This window comes from Sorghum bicolor, chromosome 3, assembly GCF_000003195.3.
Source record: "Sorghum bicolor cultivar BTx623 chromosome 3, Sorghum_bicolor_NCBIv3, whole genome shotgun sequence".
NCBI lineage: Eukaryota > Viridiplantae > Streptophyta > Magnoliopsida > Poales > Poaceae > Sorghum > Sorghum bicolor.
Window position 1 is genome coordinate 50,364,213 of NC_012872.2, and position 26,933 is coordinate 50,391,145.

General features: G+C 43.6%; 1 protein-coding gene across 1 annotated transcript; it reads right to left on the reverse strand.

Moving 5' to 3' along the window:
- On the reverse strand, positions 7,174-10,869 carry LOC8075004 (putative ciliary rootlet coiled-coil protein 2). Its single transcript, XM_002457950.2, has 3 exons — positions 9,199-10,869; positions 7,878-8,827; positions 7,174-7,769 (listed from the first exon to the last, which is right to left on the reverse strand). Exons 1-3 carry the CDS (start codon positions 10,415-10,417, stop codon positions 7,407-7,409), a joined length of 2,532 nt encoding a protein of 843 aa, XP_002457995.2. The 5' UTR covers positions 10,418-10,869; the 3' UTR covers positions 7,174-7,406.

Sequence of the window (26,933 nt, forward strand, 5' to 3'; positions counted from 1 at the left end):
TCGAGTTTCTATTATAGCATGGCTGGATCCATTTGGCGTGTTCGTCTCACCACTGATTGTCTTTCCTCCCGAGAACATCCAAATACAATACCTGCAGGTGCCATATACTACAAAATATACAGAGGTCCCTGTCTGTCATCAGTAAAATCTACTTTGCAGCTCTGCCGTTGCCTTGTTTCCTACGCCGCTCGGCAACCAAAATGTCGCCCGCCCTTCGTCCACGGCGCAACCTCCCCCTCGGAGAATTTTGGCACCAGCCAGCAGACGACGTGCACGGCCCCCCTGCTTTTCCTTTTCCACACCGGCCCGTCACGTCAAAACCTTTGTTCCCAGCCTTCGTTTTCATCGGCACAAACTGACCCGTTCTCGGATGGATGACGCCAGGATACTTTTTTTGCCGTTGCCTAGACGCCGATGATAGCAGCTTGGCAAATCACGCTCACTAGTTCGGACGGCACTGTATGTCTCAGGCTCTCATCAACCGTTTGAAAGAAAAATAAAAATAAAAAACCGTGGCTTTGGTACAGCCAACAACCGTGCTTGGTGTTTACAGTACTGAATTGGCAGACACCGGCGAGATGAAGATTGTAGTTAGCGTGTGCCTGCAGGAGACGGGTTTAACCTTGATCTCCTGAGCCTATTGCTAAGAGAGGAAATTGTCACTGGGCTTATTGGTTATTGCTAGTGCTAATTAACCAGTCCCATCAGGAAATTGCGGTTATCCTCACAAGATCACAGCGTTTTGCATTCTTGCGTATGTGATGCTTTCATAGGGAGCAGATAGGACGAGGCTGATTGAAAAGGCATGAGGTGAGACATCATGCTAGTTCGGCATATGTACTAGATTTAGTTGGGCAGTACCTGTCATACAGTGGCGGGCCCAATAGGTAGTCCAGATAGGCACAGGACTACTCTAGATTTTGGCCTAAAAATTTTTTTAGTACTCCTTTCAGCCCATAGAAACTTGGCCCATTCTCTTTCTCGGTTTCTCCCTTCTCAGCGTCATCCGACATTGGCGACATCCCCATCCCGCATCCGCCAGTGGCATCCGCATCTGAGTCTGAGGGCGAGGACTCGAGACGGGGTCTGGCCGCCCCCGTGCCGCAGTGTCGCACTGTCGCTGGCCCGCTGCCGCGCCGTCGTGCGCCCACCGCGGAGGCGGAGCCGGCGAGCCACGGTGCCCCCGTGCCGCACGCCGTCACGCGCGGACGCGCAACGCGCCCACCACGCCGCACGCCGCCACGAGCCACTGCCGCACGCCGCCACGCCGGCCTGCCGTTGACCCGCCGCGGCGCCGCCTCCCTCGACCCCTGCCGTGTGCCGTCAGTCAGTTCAGTTCTTGAGTTCTTGGTGAGTTGATTTTTTTCCCAGATCTGTGAGACTGTGATTTTGTTTGACTTAGAGCCAATAATTAAATGAATTTGTTGATATATTTTTAGGAAGTTGAGGCATGAAGAAATCAAATATAACAGTTTTTTCAGAAACATGAGAAGAAAAAAATTACAACTCAGATTGCTCCACCAATTCCAGTTATTCATGAAGAGTTGTCTATTCTAATTGTAGAAGATCCTCTAATTGTGAGTGTAGAAAGTGGTATTTTACCTGTGGATAAAGAGACAGAAACACCTACAGCTACAAGCACCACAACTCTACCCGCAACAGATGAAGTTGAAGAAGAGATAGAAGCAGTAGAAGTAGAACTGCCTCTAGTTGCAGCTGCTGATGTTGATTCTCTTGAGCATGACCCAGGCCTAAGGAGGTCTATTTTATTCTTTGATGTGAATGAACAAGATTCTATCAGAAGAAGGTACATTTTAAAAGGCCCATGTCATCTTTATAGCTATGTCTATCCATTCAGAAAAATCTATGGGAAAGATCGCAGCTTTAGTTTTCTTTGGTTTCAAAAGTACTGGTGGATTGAATATAGTGTAGAGAAGGATGCAGCATATTGCTTTCACTGTTATTTATTTGGTAAAGGAAGTGGAAAATTTATTACATCTAGGTTGGAATAATTGGAATATTGGAGCTATTGCACTTGACAAACATCAGAATTCAACTTTACACAAGTTTGCTCAAGAGAAATACAGCTTATTTGTGCAAAATGGTACAGAAATTGATATTGTCATTGTGAAGGTGTCAGAAAAGGATAGAGCTGATTACAAGGCTAGGTTGACTTATTCACTCAGATGTTTGAGGTTTCTTTTGAATCAGGGATTAGCTTTTCGTGGGCATGATGAAACTGAACAAAGTGTCAACAGAGGAATTTTCTTGAACTCTTGAATTGGCTTGCAGGAAATAATGAAGAGGTGAACAAAGTGGTTCTGAAAAATGCCCCAGGTAATTGCACATTAACCTCCCCTCGCATACAAAAATAAATTATTAGATGTTACTCTGAGGAAACTACTAGATCCATACTTGAAGCACTTGGGGATGATTACTATGCAATTCTAGCTTATGAATGTAGTGATATATCACATAAAGAGCAACTAGCAGTTTGCTTGCGTTATGTTGATAAATGTGGAAGTGTTTGTGAAAAGTTTCTTGGAATAGTTCATGTTCCTGGCACCACTTCTTTGGAACTTAAAGCAGCTATTCAATCTTTACTCACTAGTCATCACTTGACTCTTAGTTCTTGTCGTGGGCAAGGATATGATGGGGCTAGTAACATGAAAGGAGAGGTTAAGGGGCTGAAAACATTGATAATAAAAGAGACTCCTTTTGCTTATTATGTGCATTGTTTTGCACATCAACTCCAATTAGTACTTGTTGTAGTTGCAAAGGGAGATGTTGGGGCTAGTACTTTTTTTGTTAATGTTTCACGCTTGCTGAATATTGTTGGAGTTTCTTGCAAACGCCATGATATGCTTCGAGATGTTAGAGCACGAAAACTGAAGAAAGCACTTGAATTGGGTGAAATAGAAAGTGAAAGTAGGTTAAATCAAGAGATGGGACTGGCTAGGCCTGGTGACAGTAGGTGGGGTTCTCATTATAGAACTGTTTTGCATATCATTGACATGTATTCAACCATTCGGGAAGTACTCATAACCCTTGGAAATGATCCCACACAAAGAGATGATTGGCCAAACATACATGCTATGGTTCTGATTTTAGAGTCATTTGAGTTTGTTTTCAATGCCCACTTGATGCTTGTGATTCTTGGGTACACCAATGAGTTATCTCAATCTTTGCAAAAGAGAGATCAAGATATTGTTAATGCAATGACACTTGTTGGTGTGGCAAAGATAAGGTTCCAACAATTGAGGTCTAATGGGTGGGAAGATTTCTTAGAGAAGGTTAAATCATTTTGTATCAAATTCTCTATTGATATTCCTGCAATGGATAGCAAATATGAGCCTCATGGAAGATCCCATCGTTTTTATCCTATACAAACAATTGATGATCATTATAGAAGAGAAGTGTATATTGGTATTATTGATAGAATTCATCAAGAGCTTGAGAATCGGTTTGATGAGGTTAGTAGGGAATTGCTTATTTGTATGGCAGCATTGAATCCTTCCAATTCATTTGCCTCATTTGATGCTAAGAAAATCCTTAAGCTTGCAACTTATTATCTCCAAGATTTTTCAAGTTCGGATTTGAGGACACTTGAAATTCAACTTGGCACATATATTGAAGATGTGAAGATGGATGACAGATTTCAAGGACTGACCACCCTCGGTGAGCTCTCTACCAAGCTTGTTGGCACTAATAAACATGAATATTATGGTTTGGTGTACTTAGTCCTTAAATTGGTATTGATCTTACCGGTGGCGACAGCAAGTGTTGAAAGAGTTTTCTCTGCCTTGTGTTTAGTGAAGAATAAGGTGAGAAATAGTATGAGTGATAGGCTATTGAACGATTGTTTGGTTACCTTTATTGAGCGTGATATATTCTCTTCTGTAAGCGAGGATGACATAATTCATGCTTTCATGGCAATGAGAAAGCGCAAATTAAAGTAGTCATGTATATTTATGTAAGACCTTATCTTATATGTAATCTATTTGTGCAAGTTCCAGACCAATTTATGTAAGCTTTGAACATTAAATTGTATTGTCGCAATTTGCTTATTTTATAGTCATTTTATCAAATTTTTTCTTTGAATTTTACCGTCTTGCGCATGAAAAGAATTTTTAGGACTACCTTGGTTTCAATTCCTGGGTCCGCCACTGCTGTCATATAGTCATGACAATGAATTTTGATGGCTGAAAGGGGTGTGCTCAGGTTTTGGGGTAAGGAATATTGATTTTTTACCGATCGGTCTAGCGTTCTTGCGGAGGATCCACGGGAACATTGACTGTAGAGGCTAAGTGTTGGTTGTGTGTGCTCTATGGGCGTTCTCACAAACGGTCACATGTTCTGACAGTCGGTTAGCGGGAACAGCGATAGAACCTATATGTTCTTCACAAATTTTTGGTGTTCATAGTTGATGTGACTTTGGCTTGTGGATGATGTTTACCATACATGTGTAGGGGTATCTAGGTATGTTTATGTGATGTGTTGGGCTTGTGAAAGCTGTTTTGAGCTTCTAAGTACAAGGTGGTGCTAGTGATTAGAGATTAACTCATCCATAATAAAGAGGATGAAATCCATGAACTTAGGCATAGCAACTTATCTTTGTGATTGGAAGACCTTTTGGACACCAAGATCATACTTGAACCTTGCTATATCTTGCTTCCAAACAAGAGATACGGATGGGATCCTGATCATGATTTTCTTACAAAAAGCATAGATATTCCATTAGAGAGAATTTGGAGGGATGCATGAGATGATTGAGCAAGAGATGGCCTTGAGCTTGCACTTGAAATGATGGAGCAACGAGAAATCTTCATCTTGCATCCATGCATGGATTAAACCAAGAGTTAGGGTTTGTGAGATGATTTCAAGTAAATGAAAAGGGGATTTCTTGAACTCACCCAAGAATAGAGATGGAGAGGAAGATCCCCTCCTCCTTGAGGTGATGATGCTTGAGTACTCCTTGATCTTCATTTCTCTCTTACTTTTCTTCTCCTTTGTTCATTTCTCACTTGTTCTTCCTTGTTATTCATTGGGATGAGTGGAGTGTTTGATAGAGTGAGTGCAAGTGACCTGGTTCAGCTGGCTTCAATCTCTATTTTGTGCTGACATGTGAGTTCGAAAGGAGAGGAAGGAGGACAACTCATCTAAAGTGATTTTGCTGAATCATTGGTATGGTAGATGGTTTGAGAGATCATAGATTTTGGGAATTTTTATTTAGAGAGAAGGGTTTGACCTTGTGACCTTCACCTTCGATCAAGGAGTTGATTGAAGTTGTCGAAGAGTTAGAGAACACCTTTTGAACAATATCTTAGAGAGTCATCGTCAAGTCAATTGAAGGGTGATTGAGGTTGAACCTCGTAGGGGTCTAACCCACAAAGATCAATCTTTCATTTACAGGAATTTAGAAATTGGCCAAGTTTTCGTAGAGCCAAATGCTAAACTTAACAATCATCTATCGATCAAGAGAAAATGCACGATATCTCAAATCGAAGAATCTAATACCAAGCGTAAGCCATACTCCCTAGACAAGGAAGAATCGAAAGTTGTGGGGGTGTTCAAAGGATTTGTTTTTTTTCTTGCAAAAAAATTTTAGATAATGGATTTTCATTAATATGGATTCTATATCCACGAAGGATATGCACAGCCAAAAGGATACAAAAGCATTTAGACTCACATCTATACAAACCTCAACAATAAGAACACATCACTAAAAAAGAGAAAAAAAACTATGATCTCGACACATTTTTGCTTCCCGACATTCTCTCCTGAAAGAGATTTAGTGCGTGGAAGTTGTCAAATCATTACCGTCTCAATTGCGCCATCGCTGTGAACCCCCATTAGTACTATCTTCATCCGCTACAATAAGCTGGCACCATGTATCACCAGCTAGGCCTTGTTTAATTTCCAAAATTTTTCAAGATTCTTCGTCATATTAAATTTTAAGGCACATGCATGGAGCATTAAATATAGATAAAAAAATAATTAATTGCATAATTTATCTGTAATTTACAAGACGAATCTTTTGAGGCTAGTTAGTCCATGATTAGACAATAATTGTCAAATAAAAACAAAAGTGCTATAGTAACCAAATTCAAAAAATTTGGCGAACTAAACAAGACCTTAGCTTAGCTTTATCCGTCATCATTGTCCAGTCAAAACTAGTTGATTAGACACGATGCGACAGGATCCGCTTCTGTTTTGGCAGGGCCTTGTTTAGTTCCTGAAGTTTTTTGAAAAAAATCCAAAAACCCAAAACTTTGAGCAGCTCATCCAAATTCGAACACCAAATTTTTTTTTTGGTTTTAGTGTTTACTTTCCAAAAAATTTGCAAATTCTTTTAGATTCTCTATCACAACGAATCTTGCCGGCATTAAAATATAGATAAAAAGAACTAATTACACAATTTATATGTAATTTGCGAGACGAATCTTTTGAGCCTAATTATTCTATTATTGAACAATATTTATCAAACACAAACGAAAATGCTACAATGTCTATTTTGCAAAAAAAATTGGAACTAAATAAGGCCTTAATGTCTCTATTTAATTTTGCAAAAAAAAATTAGGACCAAAATATTTTAAACATGCTTACTTTCAAAATGCAAAATAGAAGAAAAAAATATATTTAGCCTAAAATATTTTGGAACTAAACGAGGCCCAGATTTCCGTGTTGCCACTGCCCCGACACCGCTGTATACGGAACCACCTCTGCTCGCACAGAGGCCGCCCCGTCCACCCGGGCGCCGCCTGGCCTGCCAGCGATGACCACGAGCGTGCGCGGGCCTGCGGCCACGGCCCCGGTCACCGAGTAATTGAGATTGTATTGCTCTCCTTGCCTCGTCTCTTGCTTATGTACACAGTTCAGCGGCCCAACCCAAGCCAGCTAGAGACATCTGACGCGCTCACATTCCTGGGCCTTGCGAGTTCTTTCACACCAACCAGGCCCAAGGACGGGCCATGCTTTATTATGTTCTTCATTCATCGTCATGTTAGACAGAATATTTTCTGTGAGCTCCTACAAGATGTTCCCTAAACTCTAATGTAGTTTCTTATAAAAAAAATTGTTTTTTTTTCATTTAGCAACGGAAGCGAGTAATTTACAAGCCGATGATATACTTGGGTTAGAAGCAAATCAGGTTCCATGGACATACAAAATCGATGATTGGAAGTTTTGCTCTTTTGTGTGCACACTATTTGCTTGTTTAGCCATCTCTCAGAGAATTAGCATGAAGGCCAAAAAAAAAAAAGAGCAGTACAGTATCTGTCTATCTGATTAATACTACTACTAATATTGGCGTTAGAACGTTTACTATTGTGTCTGAAAAAGATCAACGTGCTGCCGCCATTTGTTCACAGAAATACAGAGGACAGCATCGGGTATACACTATCATATCAGCGCGTGGTGCGGAGGATGCCATGGAAGGTGAGCGTGCCCTCGAGGTCCCCGATGATCCGCGCGATCCGCACCTCCAGCCCTCGCTGAACGTCCCTCAGCAGCGCCCCGGCCACCTCCATCAGCCTCGCCATGTCCACGCCGTCTCCATCGCCGCCGCTGCCGCCGCCGGAGCGGTCGCGCTCGAGGCCCGCCGCGATCCTGGACTGCGTCTCCAGCAGCTTCTGCCCCGTGGCCACCATGAACCGCTGCAGCTGGAACGTCTCCTCCAGGAACTGCCCCAGCGCCGCGCTCTCGCTCTCGCTCTGGCTCTGCTCCCCCACGCCGTGCCGTTCCCGCCCCGCGCTCCTCTTGCTCTCCTCCTGCACGGCATGAACACAGAGACATCAACCAACGCATGATGATCCAGGAATGCCAAAACATCTTCTTGATGATGGAATGGAATGGGGATTCGCGTCTTCTCCGCGTACCATTCTTGCGCAGAGGTCGTCGATCTTGTCGTCGAGGGACTGGTACCTCTTGACGTGCTTGCTCAGGAACGAGATCATCGTCTGGTACCTCGATCTCGGCGGCTGCCTGCTGCTGGAGCTGGCTTCACTCCCTGACGGCTTCGTCGCCGCGGCCTCCTCCTTGCATTCGCTGGCCAGCTTCTCCAGCACCAGCAGCTGCTGCTTCAGCCTCTTGATCTTGTACGACACCGCCATCGCGTGGATGTCTGTCTTCCAAGCAGAGCTCTTCTGGCAAGGCGGCAAGACAACGAGCGCGAGCTCAGACGTCGCCTCTTGCTCTTGGGAGCTACTACCTGTCGTCTGTGCATTGCCCGGATCGGTGTAGACCTCCTTCTCCTCCTCGATCTCAGACCTGAAAGACCGCCGGCGATCGTGTTCCATGGACGTTGCCGCGGCGGCGGCGGCGGTGGCGCACGCGAGATCGCCGACTGAGACGACAAGCGCCTCTGTCGCTTGCACATCCAGCTCCTTCCAATCCTCCTTGTGATCTTCTGTGGAGACGACCTTCACAGGCGAACATGGGATGCAGTCGTCGTCGGGGCCGTCGTCTTGGCCACCGGCCGGCGGCGTGCAGATCTCCACACCAGGCGCCTGCGCTTGAAGCGTCTCCAGCTGCTCCTCGAGTGCTCTGTTCTCGTTGTCCCTGTCCAGGAGCAGGGCCTCCAGACCGGCGCTGTGCTTCTCGTGCCGCGCCAGACGGCCCTCCAGCTCCTGGATCCGGCTCCGGAGACGCGTCGCCTCGACGTCCATGCTCACCGCCCGCCACCGGAACGCCTCCAGCTTCTCGTCCTTGAGCCGGAGCTGCTCCGTGAACGCCTCGATCTCCGCCGTGTGCCGGTGCTTGATCATGGCCGTGTACTTCTCCGTCTCCATCTGGAACCACTCCTGCAGGCCTTGGTATTCCTCCACAGCTGCATATATGACGTATATATACAAACAAAGAAGCACAGCCTAGTAAGTAGTCATTACTCTGAAACACTGCTGTTTTGATGTTCACCATTTCTAATCACTGTCTAGTTTATATTTTTGAAAGACAGTTGCGCTGTATTTTGTACTCAAACAGGACTGGACTTTATATTTTTGAAAGACAGTTGCGCTGTATTTTGTACTCAAACAGGACTGGACTTGTTAGAACACAATAAAAACAAACTTTTTCTACCAATTGAACTTTTGCAGCATATGCTGACCAAAGATTATAGACTGGTGGTAGTACAATTTTTGTGAGCATAGCCGGAGCAGGAGCAGGCAGAGTACAAGAAGAAGACAGAACAGGTGGACATACCGGGCTTGTCGTCGACATGGCTGGCATAGCGGTCGACGCATTCAATGGCGGTCAGCTCCTTCGCCGGCGCCTGCCGGTGGTCCTTCTTGCCGTCGCTCTCGACGTGGTCCACGAACAGTATCTTGGTTGTGTCATTGGTGGCGCGCGCCACGGCGTCGGGGGCCAGTAGCTTGTCGGAGCTCCCAGCCGGTAGGTCGGCGGCTGCGCCTCGCGCCGATGACCTGGAGGAGCCCCGGCGGTGGGCACGGGACTCCCACATCTTGCGCCACCGGTCGGCCTCCATCTCCGCCTGCTTCCGCCTGGCCTTGCACATCTTGACCTCCCTTACCAGCATCTCCCTGTCGTCCATGTCGATCTTGGACTTGCGCAGCATCGCGGAGAGGATCTTGTCCTTGTGGTCCGCGTCCCGGCGCAGGCGCGCGGCCTCGGCGGAGAGGTCGGCGGCCGTGGCGGCCGCCTCGTCGCGGCGCTCCAGCGCGGCGCGGAGCTCGGCCTCCGCCGTGTCCGCGAGGCGCGCGGCGCGGGCAAGGTCCGCCTCCAGCTGACGCTGCGCGGACGCGAGCTCCACGAACGCCGCCTTGTGCTTGCGCACCTCGGCCGCGTGCTCCAGCGCGTCCCTGCCGGCGCGCTCCCGCAGCTCCTCCGCGGTCCGCTCCGCGGCCCGTAGCCGCTCCTCCGCGCCCTGCCGCCTCTGGACCTCCTGCTCCAGTGCCCTGTCCCTGAGCGCCACCGTGTCCCGCTGCTCCTCCAGCTGCCGCCTCAGCTCCGCGGCCTCCTCCTCGCGCTTGGCCTCGCGGGCCCGCGCCGCGGCGACGACGGCGTGCACCTGCCGCCGCAGGGACTTGCGCTCGGCGAACCACCGCTGCTCGTGGGACGCGAAGATTCCCGCCACCTTCTCGTTAGCCCTGGCGTCCTCGGCCCGCCGGTGCCGGAGCTCCTCCACCTGGCGCTCCAGCGCCGCGACCTTCTCCCGCAGAGTCAGCTCCATGGCGCGCGACCACCGGCACCCCCGCCGCCTCGCGCCACCAAGATCGAACACGCCGGCAGCTCTCCACTGCGCCAGAGCGAAAGAAAAGCCGAGGTAGTAGACGGCGGCGGCCGCGGGGTGCGTCGGGACCGGCCAGGACAGCGCCGATGACGCCAATGGCAGCGCGTGATCAGCCGCCGCCATCGCGCCCGCGGACCTCCCCGGTAGTTCTTGGCTCATACTAGCCAACATCGAGTGGGACGGTAGCAGCGGATCACTTCACTAAGCTAAGCTAAGCTAAGAAACTAGCGTCCTGTCAGTTGTAATTGTAACTAGGCGATGGTTCTGGCAAGCGGCCGATGGCTATGGCGGAGAGCTTAGTGCGGCGAGAGCAACGGCTGGCTCGGTGATGGGCATGGCGGCGGTGAGCCGCCGGAGGGGAGAAAGGAGAAGCTACAACCAGGAGCTGCAATGCAAAGTGGCAGGGATGGATGGATCGAGGGATGGGGGCCTCCACAAGAAAATTGAGTTGGCAGTGGATGATTGAAGGAAGAAAGGCTGTCGCTGGTACGGAGGCGGTCAATGTGGGGAGCTCTGCTCGGCTGGGATTCCAAATGGAGCGTCGACGGCCAGCGAGCGCACAAAGGAATGTGAGCTCACCGCGCTCGCTTCATCGTCACTTGTTTTTTAGTGGATGGAGAAGGGTGGTGGACTGGTGGTACAGTACAGTATTTAGAGTGAAAAGCCTCTGTCGTCTACTTGGTCTCTTCTTGTTTCCTTTGAAAAACAAACAAGTTCAGGTGTGTTTGATTCGACAAATTAATTAAGGGAGACGCTAAATTTTAAGAATTAGCTGCCAAATGGTTTGTCCGTAGCATACGATATGCACAAAACCAAGAAAACACTAACGCTGTACTAGTTTTAAAACAATCACAACATTGTTTCATCAACAGCAACAGTCCTTACCTCTTATTTGTCTCTTCTATGTACTAGTAACTAAGGCCTTGTTTAGTTCCAAAAAATTTTGCAAAATCGATACTGTAGCACTTTTGTTTGTATTTGACAAAAATTGTCCAATCATGGACTAACTAGGCTCAAAAGATTCGTCTCGCCAATTTCGACCAAACTGTGCAATTAGTTTTTATTTTCATCTATATTTAATACTCCATGCATGCGTCTAAAGATTCGATGTGACGGGGAATCTGAAAAATTTTGTAAAATTTTTTGGAAACTAAACAAGGCCTAATAAAGCTGTACTTGATATTGCTCTAAATAATACTGTAATCCTTATGGGAGGGGAGACTAAACCGCTTCGTGCAGCTGAACTGAATCCAAGCGGGCCTTTGTTTGTCTCCGTACATTCATCGGCAGACAAGAACAAGATGCGGCGAGGCCCTTGGATTCAGCCCTCTCTGCACCAACACAACTAACCCTTTTGTTTGCTCCCTAATCGGCTAATCCCTTGTCTATAATTTGCTCTTTCTTGTGCCGTTTTGGTTTTGGCGGTTACTAGGATCTTTTTGGGAGAAAGAACACAGCAGAGGAGAGGAGAGGAGAGCAGAGCAGAGCAGGCATCTTTCTTCTCTGTCAAAGGTCAAATCCGACACAGCCAGAGCCTCCTGCCTGCCCTCTTTCTTGCTGGGCTGTCAGGACACTTTTTCTCTGCTGGCTGGCTGGCCTTGCCCAGGCTGGGGCCGCCGCCGGCCGGCTGCATTCCCGTATGGGTATGGCGGCCGTATCAACGACCTCTGCATTGCTGCTGCATGTGGCCTCCGAAAGGCGCTTTTTTTGTCCCACGCCCTCCGATCGGGTCAGCGTGGTGGTAAAAGGACGCTCAGTCAGTCAAGTCCCCAGTATACTAGCAAGCATCACGATTCAAAGATGCTGCTGGTTGGTAGTCTGGTACAACCAGCTACCTTGTCCCTGCTCTGGTACTTCCGCTACTCTAGGGTGGTGCCGGTTAACGATTCATCAATCTTCAAAGTTGCTACGACTACTTCACCAACCGATCGAATTTACCCAAAGTATGGTCCAAGACAGCAACCATCCATTTTGATTTGTGAGCACGCCTAGATCTAGGGAGTGTTTGGATGGAGTCCAAAACTTGTCGTACCGTACCACATTTTTCTTGCCGAAGTTGAGCGCGTATTTGGTTCGCTCCCTAACTTGCGGCATTGCCGCAACCTTGCCATAATAGGGTAGTTCATTTTTCATGACAAAAGCTATTGCAACCGTGGCTGATGATTTGCTTGCCGCAACTTTGGCACAACCACAACAGCGGCGTGGTATGCAGTGGTAACCATCCAAACGCTCACCTAGTTTTCGGCAAACAATCTATGGCTAGATATAGCCTCTGGGTTATGGCATGTAGAGAATCAAATGTGTTATTTGTTATCTAGGTCTTTAAGCTCATAATTAAAATTTGGATTCCAGTTCCTAATTCCCTATATATTGTCATAATATCAGCCTTTCGAAAAAACTAATTCTCCTTAGTGAGCAATTCAACACATACATGCTTAGTGTACGTGGTGTACAGGCAATTTGATTTTGGATTGCGGCATACATGTTGCTGATTGTGGTGAATTAGATTCCGAGTAACATATTATAGGATCAAACATCAAATTAGGTCACACAAATAAACCCTAAGATGTCAACCTAGTGTAGACTCAGTTTACTCTTATGGTTGGCTTAAGTGAACGACTATTGTCTAAATTTTCATTGGTGGTTTCCTTAAGCCTACCACCACTACACTAATAGTTCATAACCATGGACCCACACATCTATTTCTACTAGCGCCTACTCTTTTATGAACAACTAGTGAAAAAAAACTAGGTGTCAACAAAATTTGTTTATGCCGTAGTGCTTGTACGGACTTTTTTTGTAAAAATAATAAATACTACACCTGAATCCTACAAATTACACTAACACTAATGGTGCTCTGTGTGCATTATGTTGACAAACTTCAAAACTACATCATGCATTTATATAATTGAAGTCTTTTCAAACGAGAAGAACATTATTACCCATCATCACAAGATGGATGAATAATATTTTGAAATAGATACTCCGATGCCATGACAAGCTATCGTAACCCAGCTGAGAACTCGGCTTGCAAAGCTAGGATCTATCGCCGTCTGCGATGATCATTGGATGCATTATTGCCTGAGCTAGCTTAGCTACCGCTTGCGATATTTCCTTCACACTAGCGATGATATAATTCTAACACAAGTATATAGATAGGAAACGGACGAAATATTAATGATTTGTTCATTTCCTTCCAACCTTCGTTCACACAAGTTGTATGTAACCAGTGATGGATCGACATGATGCATTGTTCGTTCCAGCTTAACTCACGTGAGAGAGGATATTGGGTGTTCCAATGATTGGAGTTGCCATGCATATATGCCTTCTTTAGTTCTTTTGGATAGGACCGGACATGCTTGTATGTATGTCTATAAGAATGTGCTATTGCTCTACCTAGTGTCGTTTTGTAGATACACTTGGGCCATCCCTCGTACTTCCATGATGCGGAATTGCAACTCACAGTGCCCATTTTGCAAGGCCTTCAAGGGATGATTATTGGAGTGAGAGCAAAACATATAGTCATGGGGTTAGTCATGGTTAACTTTATCCACGCATTGACTCTTGCACCTTAGGGCTTCGTTCTCTAACTGTACGGCAGCCAACGATCATAGCTTCTACGCACCTGAAAAACGAGGAGCGGAGCAATGCAAGAACCTGATCCGGTGCCTAAATAATAGAATATAGTTTCATTGGTACTTTTATGGTCACAGTAAACTAACACAAAGTACTATTTGGCTTTTACTAGTGGCTTTTGAATATTTTTTTTATCTACCATGTGGATCCCACCAGTGAAGCCAACAGTTCTACACATTGCACCAATTGAAGAGCCCTCGTGGTTTTGATCTTGGTCGTGGGGCCTGGTTTTCTTGGCAGTTCTATTCCCACATTGTTGAAGGCCTAATGGGCTTTCCTAGAGCCCACCTATAGGAATATTTTTTTTTCTAGCAAATGCCAACAGTTTTACTTTTCAAAGGGAAAAAAAACTTTGCTGGTAGAAAAATTAAGGCCTAGATGGAACACAAAAAAACGACACAAGCAAACCCTCAATTAGACTTGATCATTTTTGGGGCTAGGCAAAAGAAAACCCAAACAGTTTCATTGTGATGAAGAGTTAGGTATAGTGTTTTCAGGTTGGGTGTGACATCCAGCTCGATTAGGTTTGACCTAAAGTAACCCGTGTTGTATGTTGATGTGAGATTGCGGGAGTTTAATACCACATTAGTTGTTGAGGACGGGTTAGACCAACATTTAAGGTTTGTAGAGTCCTTTTATAGTTTTATGCCAAGCATAGATGAAAATGCAAGTGCGTTGCAATTTATGGTTTAGTCAGAATCTAATCGAACTCTGGGTGTGTGTTATACGTGATTAGGCCATCCACTATTTTTCAACAAAAACAAAAAGAAAAATTGCATAAATTGTTTTAGACTAGCTTAAATTTTTGTGGTTCTCGTCTGTCCAGACCGGGCCTGGTTTAACCCAATCGCCAATCAGGCATTCGGGTTTAGACCAAGCAGTTTTACTCGAGTCTACCCTGAACACAACAAATCCTGAAGATGGGTGTAACTTTCATAATGCTATACAGGAAAAAGGCTTCCGAGGTGGTGCGGTACAGATAATGATTCAAAACTACCTACCAAGTAGCATATTTGCAGGCTTAACACAATGCAAGTAATTAAGGGTATATTTAGATCCCAAATCTTTATATCCTAAAACTTTTCACTGTAAACTTTACATTCAAATAAGTGTTTAGATGCTTTCCAAATTTTTTGGTTTGCAACACACAAGACACAGGTCCCTAAGCAAGTTTACACAGTTTTGGGGCTCCAAGTAAGCCTGGACATTCGGGTTACCCGATTTTTTCGGGTCGGGTAATTCGGGTTTAATTGTTACCCGATATTAGTCCCGAAAAAACACTACTCGCAATTTCGGGTAACCGATAATTCGGGTTCGGGTATTCCCGATTTATCCGAATTTTCAAAAAACAACACACTACACAAAACTTCAATAACAATTTATATATAATTTTAGCAGCAATTTGTATAGAATTTTAATAGCATTTTGTAGAGAATAATATATTACTAGCACTTGTTCAAACAAAGAGAATTATGTTCTACCAGCATGGAGGGAATATTAAATTGATAAGTTCTAATATTTAACTAACAACATATAATAAATATAAAGATATAGACAAATATTTGGATAATTCGGGTAGTTCGGGTACCGGAGGATATTACCCGAATTACCCAAACTAATTTCGGGTAATCAAAATCACTATCCAAATTTAGGATCGGGTACCTCGGGTTCGAGTCCGATTATTTCGGATACGGGTAATGGGTATGTGATAATTTGCCCAGGCTTCGCTCCAAGGTACCAAATTCCAAATCTTTACGGCCAATTTTTACAAGCCTCTGTTTAGATCTATTCTTCTAAAAAGTGTTCATTTCTTCAAAAATTTTGGCTGTTTGGCTGCATCTAAGCAGTATAGGCTAAACAAAAAGCGTGTGGCCGAAGCAACAATATAATACTGTAGTTGGAGCTAGAGCTGAGCTAGCGATCGTGTAGTAATTTGCATGTGCCTCCACAACAACCGCAACGCGCCCGCCACATGTACAACCTAGTAGTTTCTTGAAACCAATTACCGGACAAATTGAATGCACGTATCCCGTGTAAAGTGCATGCAGTGCTAGCTGTGTCGATCGAGAGTCTCGAGTACGATGGACGCAATTGAGCTACAACAACCTCCGTACGTGTATCAAGATTATTATTACAGCTACTAGCTCATGCATGCATGTAAGATTAGTTTATTAGTCAAGCAGGGGACGACGACACGCGTTGGTCGATCACACGTTCGTCTAAAAAAAACCATCTCGTACGTGGAGGCCTGATCTGGCTATCTCGAGTGCGAGACGTACCAGCGGCCATGCATTTTCTCTCTGGTTTATTTACAGGTCTCGAGCTCTGCTCAGTCTTGAAGCAGCTGCACTCTTGCTGTGCTACGTTGGTGAAAGGGTGGGGAGCACATGCATGATAGATGATATCCCTGGCGCGCGCCAACTTCACTTTACAGAATGGCGAGCGTGACCAGCCGGCCTTGCTTGTGTACTTGGCGGCTGCATCTGGCCAATCCATCATTGGTTCCCGCGGCGCTGCATCGTCTGGAATTCTGCCGCATGGTGGACGGGCGAGGCGAAGCTTCTGTTCCTCTTGTTCCCACACAGATTTTGGTCTTGTTTAGTTCCAAAATATTTTGCAAAATCGACACTGTAGCTTTTTCGTTTGTATTTGACAAATATTGTTCAATCATGGACTAACTAGACTCAAAAGATTCGTCTCGTCAATTTTGACCAAACTGTGCAATTAGTTTTTATTTTTATCTATATTTAATACTTCATATATGTGTCTAAAGATTCGATTTGACGGAGAATCTTTAAACAAGGCCTTTATTTGCGACGACGCCGACGGATTCATATCATGGGAAAGCTACTCCGATCCTCTTACTTGGCTGCCAGCTAGATGTACCTAACGTACGTGGCATGCAAACTAGTGCAATAACTCGGCGTGATATGATCTCCCCCACGTGTGGGCAGATTCGAATGTTTAGACACATACATTAGTATTAAATATAAATAAAATAAAAAAATTAACTGTACAGATTAATTAAATTTTGGAAGACGAATTTTTTAAACCTAATTAATCTATGATTAGATATTAATGGTTATAGTAACACATATACCGATAACAGATTAATTAGACTTAATAAATTCGTCTCGTGGTTTTCTAAATGATATAATTTGTTTTTATATATCACAGAATCCAAGACAAGTAATTACATATTATTTATGGTATTTTACTGATGTGGCAGCATATTTATTAAAGAAAGAGGTAGAAAAAAAATAAGACTCCAAGTATTATTTAGACTCTAAGTCCACATTGTTCGAGGTAATAAATAACTTTAGACTCTATGATAGAGTCTGCATTGTAAGTGCTCTTAGGGCACTCACAATGCAAGACTCTATCACAGAGTCCAAGACAATTAATTACATATTATTTATGGTATTTTGCTGATGTGGCAGCATATTTATTGAAGAAAAAGGTAGAAAAAATAAGACTCCAAGTCTTATTTAGACTCCAAGTCCACATTGTTCGAGGTAATAAATAACTTTAGACTCTATGATAGAGTCTGCATTGTGAGTGCCCTTAGTATCCAAACACCCTATACGATACCCTCATGCGACATTCGATGTGACATCCAAAAACTTTTTGACCTCGAATTAAACAAGGCCTAAATGTCATATTTCCGAGTGAACACTCATGTTATTGCTATTCGGTTACCACGCGCTTGTCTCTCCTGTGAAATTGCTGCAGATGTATACTACTCCGTGTATATCTGCCTTCATCTTTCATCGCTCACAATTATTCGATGTGATTCAACAGACACAATATCTTTTTTTTTTGCCTATAAGTTAGAGTAATGTATCTGATCCCATAGCCTAATGAGAATTCAAAATTCAAGCACCTATGGTAAAGGAAATATGAAAATAAATTGCATAGGGAGACGACTAAGCTATAGAAGGAGAGACGCCGTGTATAGAACAAGCGGCGTGACCCTTCTTGGATCGTCTTCATCAGTGTCATCAGGCTGTATGTTGACCATAATGCGTTCACTGACCTGAGCTTGTAGTTCCAATGTTGCCGACCTGGGACAATGTTGTTCGATCAACACTTCTGCTAGTACAATATACTAGCTACTATCTTTTTTCGAGGAGAGGAATGATATAAGGTAGCTTTCAGTGCAAGCATATCGGCGCGTTTTGAGAAGCAAAGGCGATTATAGACTATGATTAAACACAGGTTTCGAAAGATTGCAGTGCACCTTAGCTTATGGTTAGCTGCATTATGTATGGGTGGTGCTTCTTGAAGCTGATAGCTAGATCACTGTGTCTTGCTAGCTTTGCCGTTCGTGAAACAAAATAAAATGCACAGTTTGACATCTCACAAGAAGACGACAAATAGAGCTTCTAGATTTTCGTTAGATAGACCCTACAAATGTAATGCTTCACTATATATATAGGCCTTGTTCAATTCCGAATTTTTTTGGTTTTTGTACTGTAGTACTTTTATTTTTATTTAATAATTATTGTCTAATCGTAGACTAACTAGGCTCAAAAGATTCATCTCGCGATTTATTTTATAGGTAAACTGTGTAATTAATTTTAATTTTTGTCTATATTTAATGCTTCATACATATGCCGCAAGATTTGATGTGACGAGGAATCTTGAAAAGTTTTTTGTTTTTGGGATGAACTAAACAAAGCCTATACTGTCATGGTTCCAATTTACGGAGTCCCAAAAATAAAACACAGGCACGATGGAATTCCTTAATTGTACTGGTGGTTACGGTGCTTTAGTAGCTAGCACCTTAAAGGCTTCGCTTTGATTTCCTGTGGAGCAAACTAATTTAGATTGGTTACGAAAAAAACATCAACAGAACTGCTGAGGTTTAGGGATTTTTTCAACCAAAAAGAGTAACTTCTTCTACCTTAAAAAGCAATGCCTAAAGTGAGGTCTTACCCTAGGCACATGAGTTTTGAATTCCTTAATCACATAAAAGTTGTATATAGGTGTTTAAACATAACTATTTCTGTAGCTGCATAGGTCTTATATTTATATAAGGGGGTCTTCATTTTGTCATGTTCCCAAAAATAGCATAGAACTAAACATAAACGTTAGTAAGTTTCTCTATGTGTTTTAAATTATATAAGATGCTTTGGTATTTCTAGATTTATAGTTTTTTATATGTATCTAGATCTATATTATGTTTATGTGAATCTAGAAATACCAAAACATCTTATAATTGGACGGAGGAAGTACTTCTCAGTTCAAAAAGAATAATGGAAAACTCGCTCCCCAATGAATCAAATAATTATAATTTTGACTAAACATATAAAAAAGTACCTATATGCGATATTTATATAAAATTATTTGAAGATACAAATGTTGATAATAATTTTTATAAACCTAGGCCAACTCTCCTCTTCAGTAACGGGATTTTCAATTTGTTTTACGGAAAGAGTACCTGTGTACACTTGGTGTTATAGCAATATATTTAAGATTTCAAAATGGCTACTGGTTAGGGTTATTCTACGTTTTTACTATAAGTGGTTGAGGATTTTGTACGGTAGTCTCGTCTCCTTTTGTCTTCAAGTCTTGTTTAAAAAATTTTGTAAAATTTTTTAGATTTCCTGTCACATTAAATTAAATTGTACGGCATATGCATGAAGTATTAAATATAGATTAAAAAATAACTAATTTTATAGTTTATCTGTAATTTGTGAGATGAAATTTTTGAGCCTAATTAGTTCATGATTGAACAATAAGTATTATAGTGTTTATTTTGTAAAAAAATTTGAAACTAAACGAGGCCCAAATCAAACACACGAACATTAAAAAAAAAGAAAAAGAAACGTTTCCTTTTTTTTTACTTTGAAAGCAAAACGAAAGTGGATCGACGCTAGATGCATGCTCGCTGTTTCAGCCGCACTTGTTCGATATCTAACCAACTGTAGCGCCCTGTACGTGTGCTGTCAAAGGGTGGAAAAAAATAGAGTTTGATGAATGCAATACTGCAGCGCCCAGTAGTGCAAGCATCTTGTCGTATTGGTTGGAGACAGGGAGGCAAAAAAGGAGGACATGCAAGCACAAAACTATACTATTAATGTCTGTCGCTTCACAAACAAAAAATAGCGAGCTTAGGCCAACAAGATGCAAATTTTTTTTTTAAGTTTGACACTGTAGCACTTTCGTTTATATTTGATAAACATTGTCCAACCATGTACTAATTAGGCTCAAAAGATTCATCTCGTGATTTACAGGTAAATTGTGTAATTAGTTATTTATTTTATCTATATTTAATGCTCCATGCATGCGTCCAAAAATTCGATGTGATGAGAAATTTTGTAAACTTTTGGAATTTTGGTTGCATCTAAACAAGGCCTTTAGGCATTAGATAGAGCATAAACAAAGTCTTTTTGGCCTACACTATTAGACATAGCGGCAGCACTTTGGACTAAGGAGGTGTTTTGTTTGGGGTGTTCAAGTTTAACAAATACTGTAGCAGTTTCGTCTTATTTGATAATTATTATCCAATCATAAAATAATTAGGCTTAAAAGATTCGTCTCTCAAATTACTCTTCAGCTGCGTTTTTAGTTTCGTAAATAGTCTATATATAGTATTCTATACGTGTGTCTAAATATTCGATATGATAGACAGTAAACTTTAACAGAGCAAACCAAATAGGACCTAAAGTTATAGCGAACCCAGCCAGAAGTACACAAGTTTCACCACACCAGTAGTCTTGTAAAATATATATGCATACAGTATTCAAATTGGACCATCCTGTATTTTGCCCATATTATGGTCAATATAAAGCATTTCGAGTCAAAGCTCAGCGGGTACAAACCTTCAATCAACAAAAGAAAACAAAAGGGAATGGAAAAGAGAGAAAGATCGTGGTAACTATATTTCGAAATAACTGGGCTGGGAAGATATTAAGCTTAGCATTTCTCAGGCCCATTTGGCATGTACAAAAGCTCTACAGCGACCAAGTGATGATGGGCCAGCCGGGTTTGCTTTTTATCTTCACGTGGGCTTTAAGGCAGAGGTATGCTAAAGTGGTAGAGAACTTTTTTTTTATCAAAAATTTTCAGAGAACTTGGGAAAATAAGAAAGAATGGGCCAAATGTGCCTGACAAACCAAACCAGTAAAAGAATTAGAGAGCACGCCAAACCTAACGGGACAATTTGTACGTGCATTGCAAACAACGGGATTCTAATTCTACAAGTTACACCGTGGCCGTACAACTGATTAGGATCTCAATCAAAAGCAACGGCAGACGCACAAAGCAGTTGTGCAAAAAAAACTGTTTAAGAAAAAACAAAACAAAGCGATTAAAAATTAGCCAAATGACCTGTGTTTGAAATTATAGTTTTCTTTGGCGTTGTATAAAGTCAATTTTCAAAAAGCATATTAATTACATTTATAAGTTCAAACAAATGCTCAATCAAAACATATTTGATATAGAATTTACTAAAATTAATTTGATGTAAATATTGGTGTATTTTATATAAATATTATCTAAACTAAAATGGTTCAACTTAGAATAAAGCTAAAATAAACTAGAACAATTTAGGAAGGAGGGAGCACGAGGACTCGGTTGTCATCAAGCATGAAAGTGAGTCTTCACTCCTTGATTCCATCCATGTATAGTTCACGTCAGTGGCGCATCCAGGATCAAAACTCTGCGAGGATAGGATTTTACACATATAAACAGAAGTTGTTAATTTCAAGTCAATTAACACAAAACTTAAATAATTGTATGGGGTTCTAACTTGGTGTGCAAAAACCTGTGGGGCTAGGTCATGTTACATGTAGATCCGCCACTGGTCTACACATGGCATGAAAGAAAGTTTTCCTTAGCATGAAAGAAAACATTTTTTTATATTTTAATAGAAGAGAGAGAAAAACTGCTCTCTTGATCAAGAGACATATCAAGTTGAGTGAGAGTGTCATGTGAAGCTTCTCAAACTAAAAGATAGTGTTAAAAGTTCACACTATTAGAAAAGTTAAGTTTTTTAGGAATTATTAGAGAAGTTATCTTAGAGCTAGTAACTACCTCTAACCATTACGGGTGCCCTATCACGTATGCATGTAAGGGACGTTGAATCGTTACCAGAATGGTAAAAAAAAAAGTTTTTGTATTAGCATAAACATAATGCATGTGTTGTGTCATCCTAATCACGTCTTCTGGGAATATCTTTGTTTTTTTTTATCGTTCATATTATAAAAATAACGTTTTAGATGTATTATTTTCATAAAAAGTTTGGCTTACGTAGTAGTATCATTTTCGTACTGTACCGGTCCAAACATAGTTCAAATTACAGGCCATGACATCGTATTGAGATCCAAACACACAATTATAGTATCTATCATCCATCGTATTGAGATCCAAACACACAATTATGACGGTCATGTGGTATACCGTTGTTTGGAACGTACCGTGCTGCTAAAAGGGTACGCTACTGTACGGCTTAAATAAATCCTACTACTAGTAGAGAGTAGAGACTAGTGGCGCTCCTGCCCCCCGCTCGCCTTCGACGACGTCGTCAAACGGCGGGTCGTCGGTCCAAGTGCCGTCGAGGTGCCGCACGCCGCCTGTTTCGTGCTACTGAGGGGGGAAGGAATCGGCGCAAGGACCGGAGGGCCCCATGCCGTCGCTGTCTACTGTCTAGGCCGGGGCACCAGACCCGCAGCACCCAACTGCCACGAGACAAAAGCCTAGTAGGCCTCACCCAGAGCAGGTGCAGTGGCCGGGCCGGGCCACGTCCGGCGCGCCATGCTCTCCGGTCTCCACCACCAGTTGCGCAGTTGGGCGGCGAATCCGTGTCCAATCGCGCGGCGCTGCCGGTGGTGGCGTTGGGCGACCGACCCGGCGACCCCACGCGCGTGCTCGGCCCCTCGTACAGTACTTACTATGTGCGGAGGCCGGCGGCGTGACGAGTGACGACGCGTGGGGGCACGACGTTCCCTCCCGCGGCGTGCTCCGTGACGAGTGACGAACGCGGGCGGGCGGTGGGGGCTAGCTGGCTACCCACAAACAAAAACATATGTCAAATTGCCAATGCCCTTGTTGCATGTCGTCGATCACTTGTTCCCACAAACGGAAAGAGGTCTCGCTGCGTTTTCTGAACTGAACGTGGTGCCGGGCCGCTCCTATCCCGCAGCAGCTTCCACTTCATGAAACCCACACCACTGCAAAGTAATTTCGATTCCCAGAACCGCAAGTACGGCACCGGCACGGCGGGTGTGTGGCCAAGTGCTTGATCCCGTTGTTCCGTGAGGGCACCGCACGGCACGACCAGAGTTTCTCCAAAAGCAGACAAACAGCAGCCAGGTCGTGGTCGGCCTTGGGTTGGGCCCCCTTGTTCATGGCCCATAACTATAAGTGAACGGTTCGGTGCGCTGCGGTGCGGATAAAAAGCAGAAGCTGCTTCCTTGCTTTGCTGGTGTAGTAGACGCGCTGCTAGCTCGATGGAAAAGTTTCCACTTTTATTTGTATTTTTTATTTCTTTTACAATAATTGTATTTTTAATTATTATCTAATTATAGATTAACTAGATTAAAAAATTATTTTGCAAATTACAAATAAATTATGTAATTAATTATTTTTTAATCTATATTTAATATTTTATGTATATATCGCCATATTTGATGTAATGAGGCTTGAAAAGTCTTTAAGTTTTGGGTCGAACTAAACCAGGGCCTTGTTTAGTTCACCCTAAAAATCAAAAAAATTTCAAGATTCTCCGTCACATCGAATCTTTTAGCATATGCATGGAGTATTAAATATAGATGAAAAATAAAAACTAATCACACAATTTAAGTGTAAATTGTGAGACGAATCTTTTAAGTCTTATTACTCTATAATTATACAATGTTTATCAAATAAAAAACAAAAATGCTACAATATCAAAATCCAAAAAAAATCGCATCTAAACAAGAGCCAGGCCGAAATGTAAAAGCCACGTGGTAGCAGGGACGTGCGTCGGCGTTGCTGTTTGGTCGTGTTCCGTGCATGGCCTTGTCTGTCCCACCGAGAAAAATAAAATGTTCTCGGATAATTAATCTCATGCTGAGAAAAGAATATTATTTATTCACTAAAAGTTACTGTTCGACGTTACAAAGCTCCTAACCTGCTTCAATATTGAGCGTCATTGGTTTAGCTCGTTTCTAAAGCTTCATACAAAATGTGAAAGCCCCTACCTATTCAGCAGTGCAATCATGATTTAGGATGATCCTAAATATATATTTTAGAAAAATATTCGACCCCTGCAATCAGGGACGGATCTAAAGAGGGGTGGGGGGGGGGCTCCAGCCTCCCCGCACCTGGTGCATCAATGGAGATATAGGAGGGTGAGAAAGAAAGGGTGGAGGAAAGAAGAAAAATGAAGAGAAATAGAGAAAGAAGAAAAGACCCCCCCTCCTCTTCGATTCTGATCTACATCCACCACTGCCTGCAATCTATGGGTTAAATGGCTAATAAAAAGGGTTAAACAACATTTAAACAAACATAGTGTCGGCGTCTAGACTCGTCGTCTAGGCACAAACAAGTATAAATATGCGTGTCTACCTAAACCCGGATGGTGATGCAAGTGGAACACACAGAATTTATACTGGTTCGGGCTAAGGATGCCCTACGTCCAGTGTGAGATCAGGGGTCTGTATTGCCTTGCACCCAAAGATGCTTGTAGTAGGGGTATACAAGCAGGTTGCGAGAGAGGGCTAAGTCCCAAGTCTCGACTTTGTGTGGTGGACAGAGCGCGGTTTGCTACTCTATGCGTGAACTCGCTTGGAGTTATGGTGTGTGGCTTGAGTCTTGGTTGTCTTGATTGTTGGCCGTGTTGTTCGTGTTGTCCCTTGGATGTGAACCCTGGCTTCCCTTTTATAGTCTTAAGGGGGCACATGATTTTACATGTGTGTCTGGTGATCTTCCTCTGGTGAGTGGTGAAGCCACAGTCCCGACCCTGTAGAGGCTTGCCCATCCCGTCCTTGAGGCATGGCTGACAGTATGGTTGCTCCTGTGGAGGGTTACCGAGCCCTGTTGAAGTCGTGGGGGTTGGATCGGTGGCACTGCTGCATGTCCTGTAACAGTAGGAGAAGACAGCCAATAGTAACATTGGTTAATTTCCCCCATACCCCTTTTTCTGTGAGGCGGTACACCACAGTGAAAGAGGTAAGGTTGCATAGTGAAAGAGGTAAGGCTACAGCGGCTGGGGTGGTTGGAATAGTCACCACCATGCCCTGCCATGGTATGGGGATCACAGCGTCCGTCACGTCGAGGGTACGGGCGCCGTGTGTTGGAAGCCTGGCTCCGAGATGGGGGCTCGGGCGAGGCGGCGTTGGCGCCCGAGCCCAAGAGGGGCCGGGCGAGGCGGAATTTGTGCCCGAGGCCAAGGGGTCGGGCGAGCCGGGGCTTACGCCTGAGGCCAAGGGGTCAGGCGAGCCGGAACCCGCACCCGAGTCCTAGTGATTATGGATGGTTTGCTTTATCTCCTTCTTTGCAATTTTTATTATCCTGATTTGGGTATCCTTTTTTATGGTAACCAACAGTAGCCCCCGAGCCTTTGGAGGGGTGAAGGCACCCTTTCAAAGGTTCTCTCCTAAGGGACAATTTTTGTTGATTCGGAGTGAAAGGATCAAGATGCCCAAGAGGGGGGGGTGAATTGGGCTTCTCTAAAAATTTAAGCAACCTATAAGCTCCAATTCAACCCCTTGTGCCTAGTGTGACTTAGAGAGCTACCGGATAAAAAGTTTTGCAACCTAGTTCCAATCCTATTCTAGCATGGCAATTCTAAGAATGTAAAAGCACAAAGTAAATGCTAGAAAGTAAAGGAGTAGTGGAAGAAAATGCTCGGCGATGTTTTGCCGAGGTATCGGAGAGTCGCCACTCTCCACTAGTCCTCGTTGGAGCACCTGCGCAAGGGTCTTGCTCCCCCTTGGTCCGCGCAAGGACCAAGTGCTCTCTACGGGCTGATTCTTCGACACTCCGTCGCGGTGAATCACCCAAAACCGCTCACAAGCTTGACACGAGCCACCCACAAGAACTTCGGGCGGTCTTCGTGCCTCCAATCACCACCGAACCGTCTAGGTGATGGCGATCACCAAGAGTAACAAGCAACGAACTCTCACTTGACCCAAACAAGGCTCTAGAGAGTGGTGGATGCACACTTGACTCTTGGAACTCACAAGCTTGACACTTGACCCAAACAAGTCATAGTTTGCTTTTAGAGTTGTTAGCTCTTCTTTCATTGCTCTATATCTAGTGATAAGCTCATCATGAACACTCTCAAGTTTATCATGTTTTTCTTTGAACTCTTTTAGAGAGAGTTTGAGCTCCTTGAGTTTAGTGGTCATGATCTCATTTTGATCTCTAAGCTCATCACTAGACTTAAGCTTTGCTAGAAGTGTGTCATTTTCAAGTTCAAGCTTTTCATTTTCACTTCTAGTTTTTCTTATGACTTTTGTGTATTTGTTAAGCAATTTTACAAGTTCATCATAAGAAGGTGATTCATATTCACTATCACTTTCACTACTCTCATCCTCACTTTGTACCTTCCGTTCACCCTTAGCCATGAGGCATAGGTGTGTAGAGGATGTAGACGGTGGTGAAGATGATGGTGATGGAGCATCGATGGCAATGGCGGCAACCTTCTCATCATCGCTTTCATTGCCGGAGGAGTCACCACTTGAGCTCTCAATGTCGGTGAGCCAATCACCAACAGTGTAAGCTTTGCCATTCTTCTTCTTGTAGTGCTCCTTCTTCTTGCCACCTTTCTTCTTGTATTGCTTCTTCTCATTCTTGTCATCATCACTTGAGTCATCTTGCTCTTTGTTCTTCTTTTTGTACTTGTCCTTCTTGGGCTTTGGACATTGATGAGCAAGATGACCAAGCTCACCACAATTGTAGCAATCCATCTCGGAGATGGGCTTCCTTTTGCTACTTGTGAAGAACTTCTTCTTCTTTGAGTTAAAGTTGACTCCATTCTTGTTGAGCTTCTTCAACATCTTTGTGGTTCTTCTCACCAAGAGGGCAATAGATGCATCATCATCAATTGAAGTTGATGACT

Coding starts and splice junctions, on each gene's coding strand:
- LOC8075004 (XM_002457950.2), bottom strand. CDS start 10,417: ATGTTGGCTAGTATGAGCCAAGAACTACCGGGGAGGTCCGCGGGCGCG. Junction 8,828..9,198: donor CCATGTCGACGACAAGCCCG/GTATGTCCACCT, acceptor TCATATATGCAG/CTGTGGAGGAATACCAAGGC. Junction 7,770..7,877: donor ACGACCTCTGCGCAAGAATG/GTACGCGGAGAA, acceptor CATGCCGTGCAG/GAGGAGAGCAAGAGGAGCGC.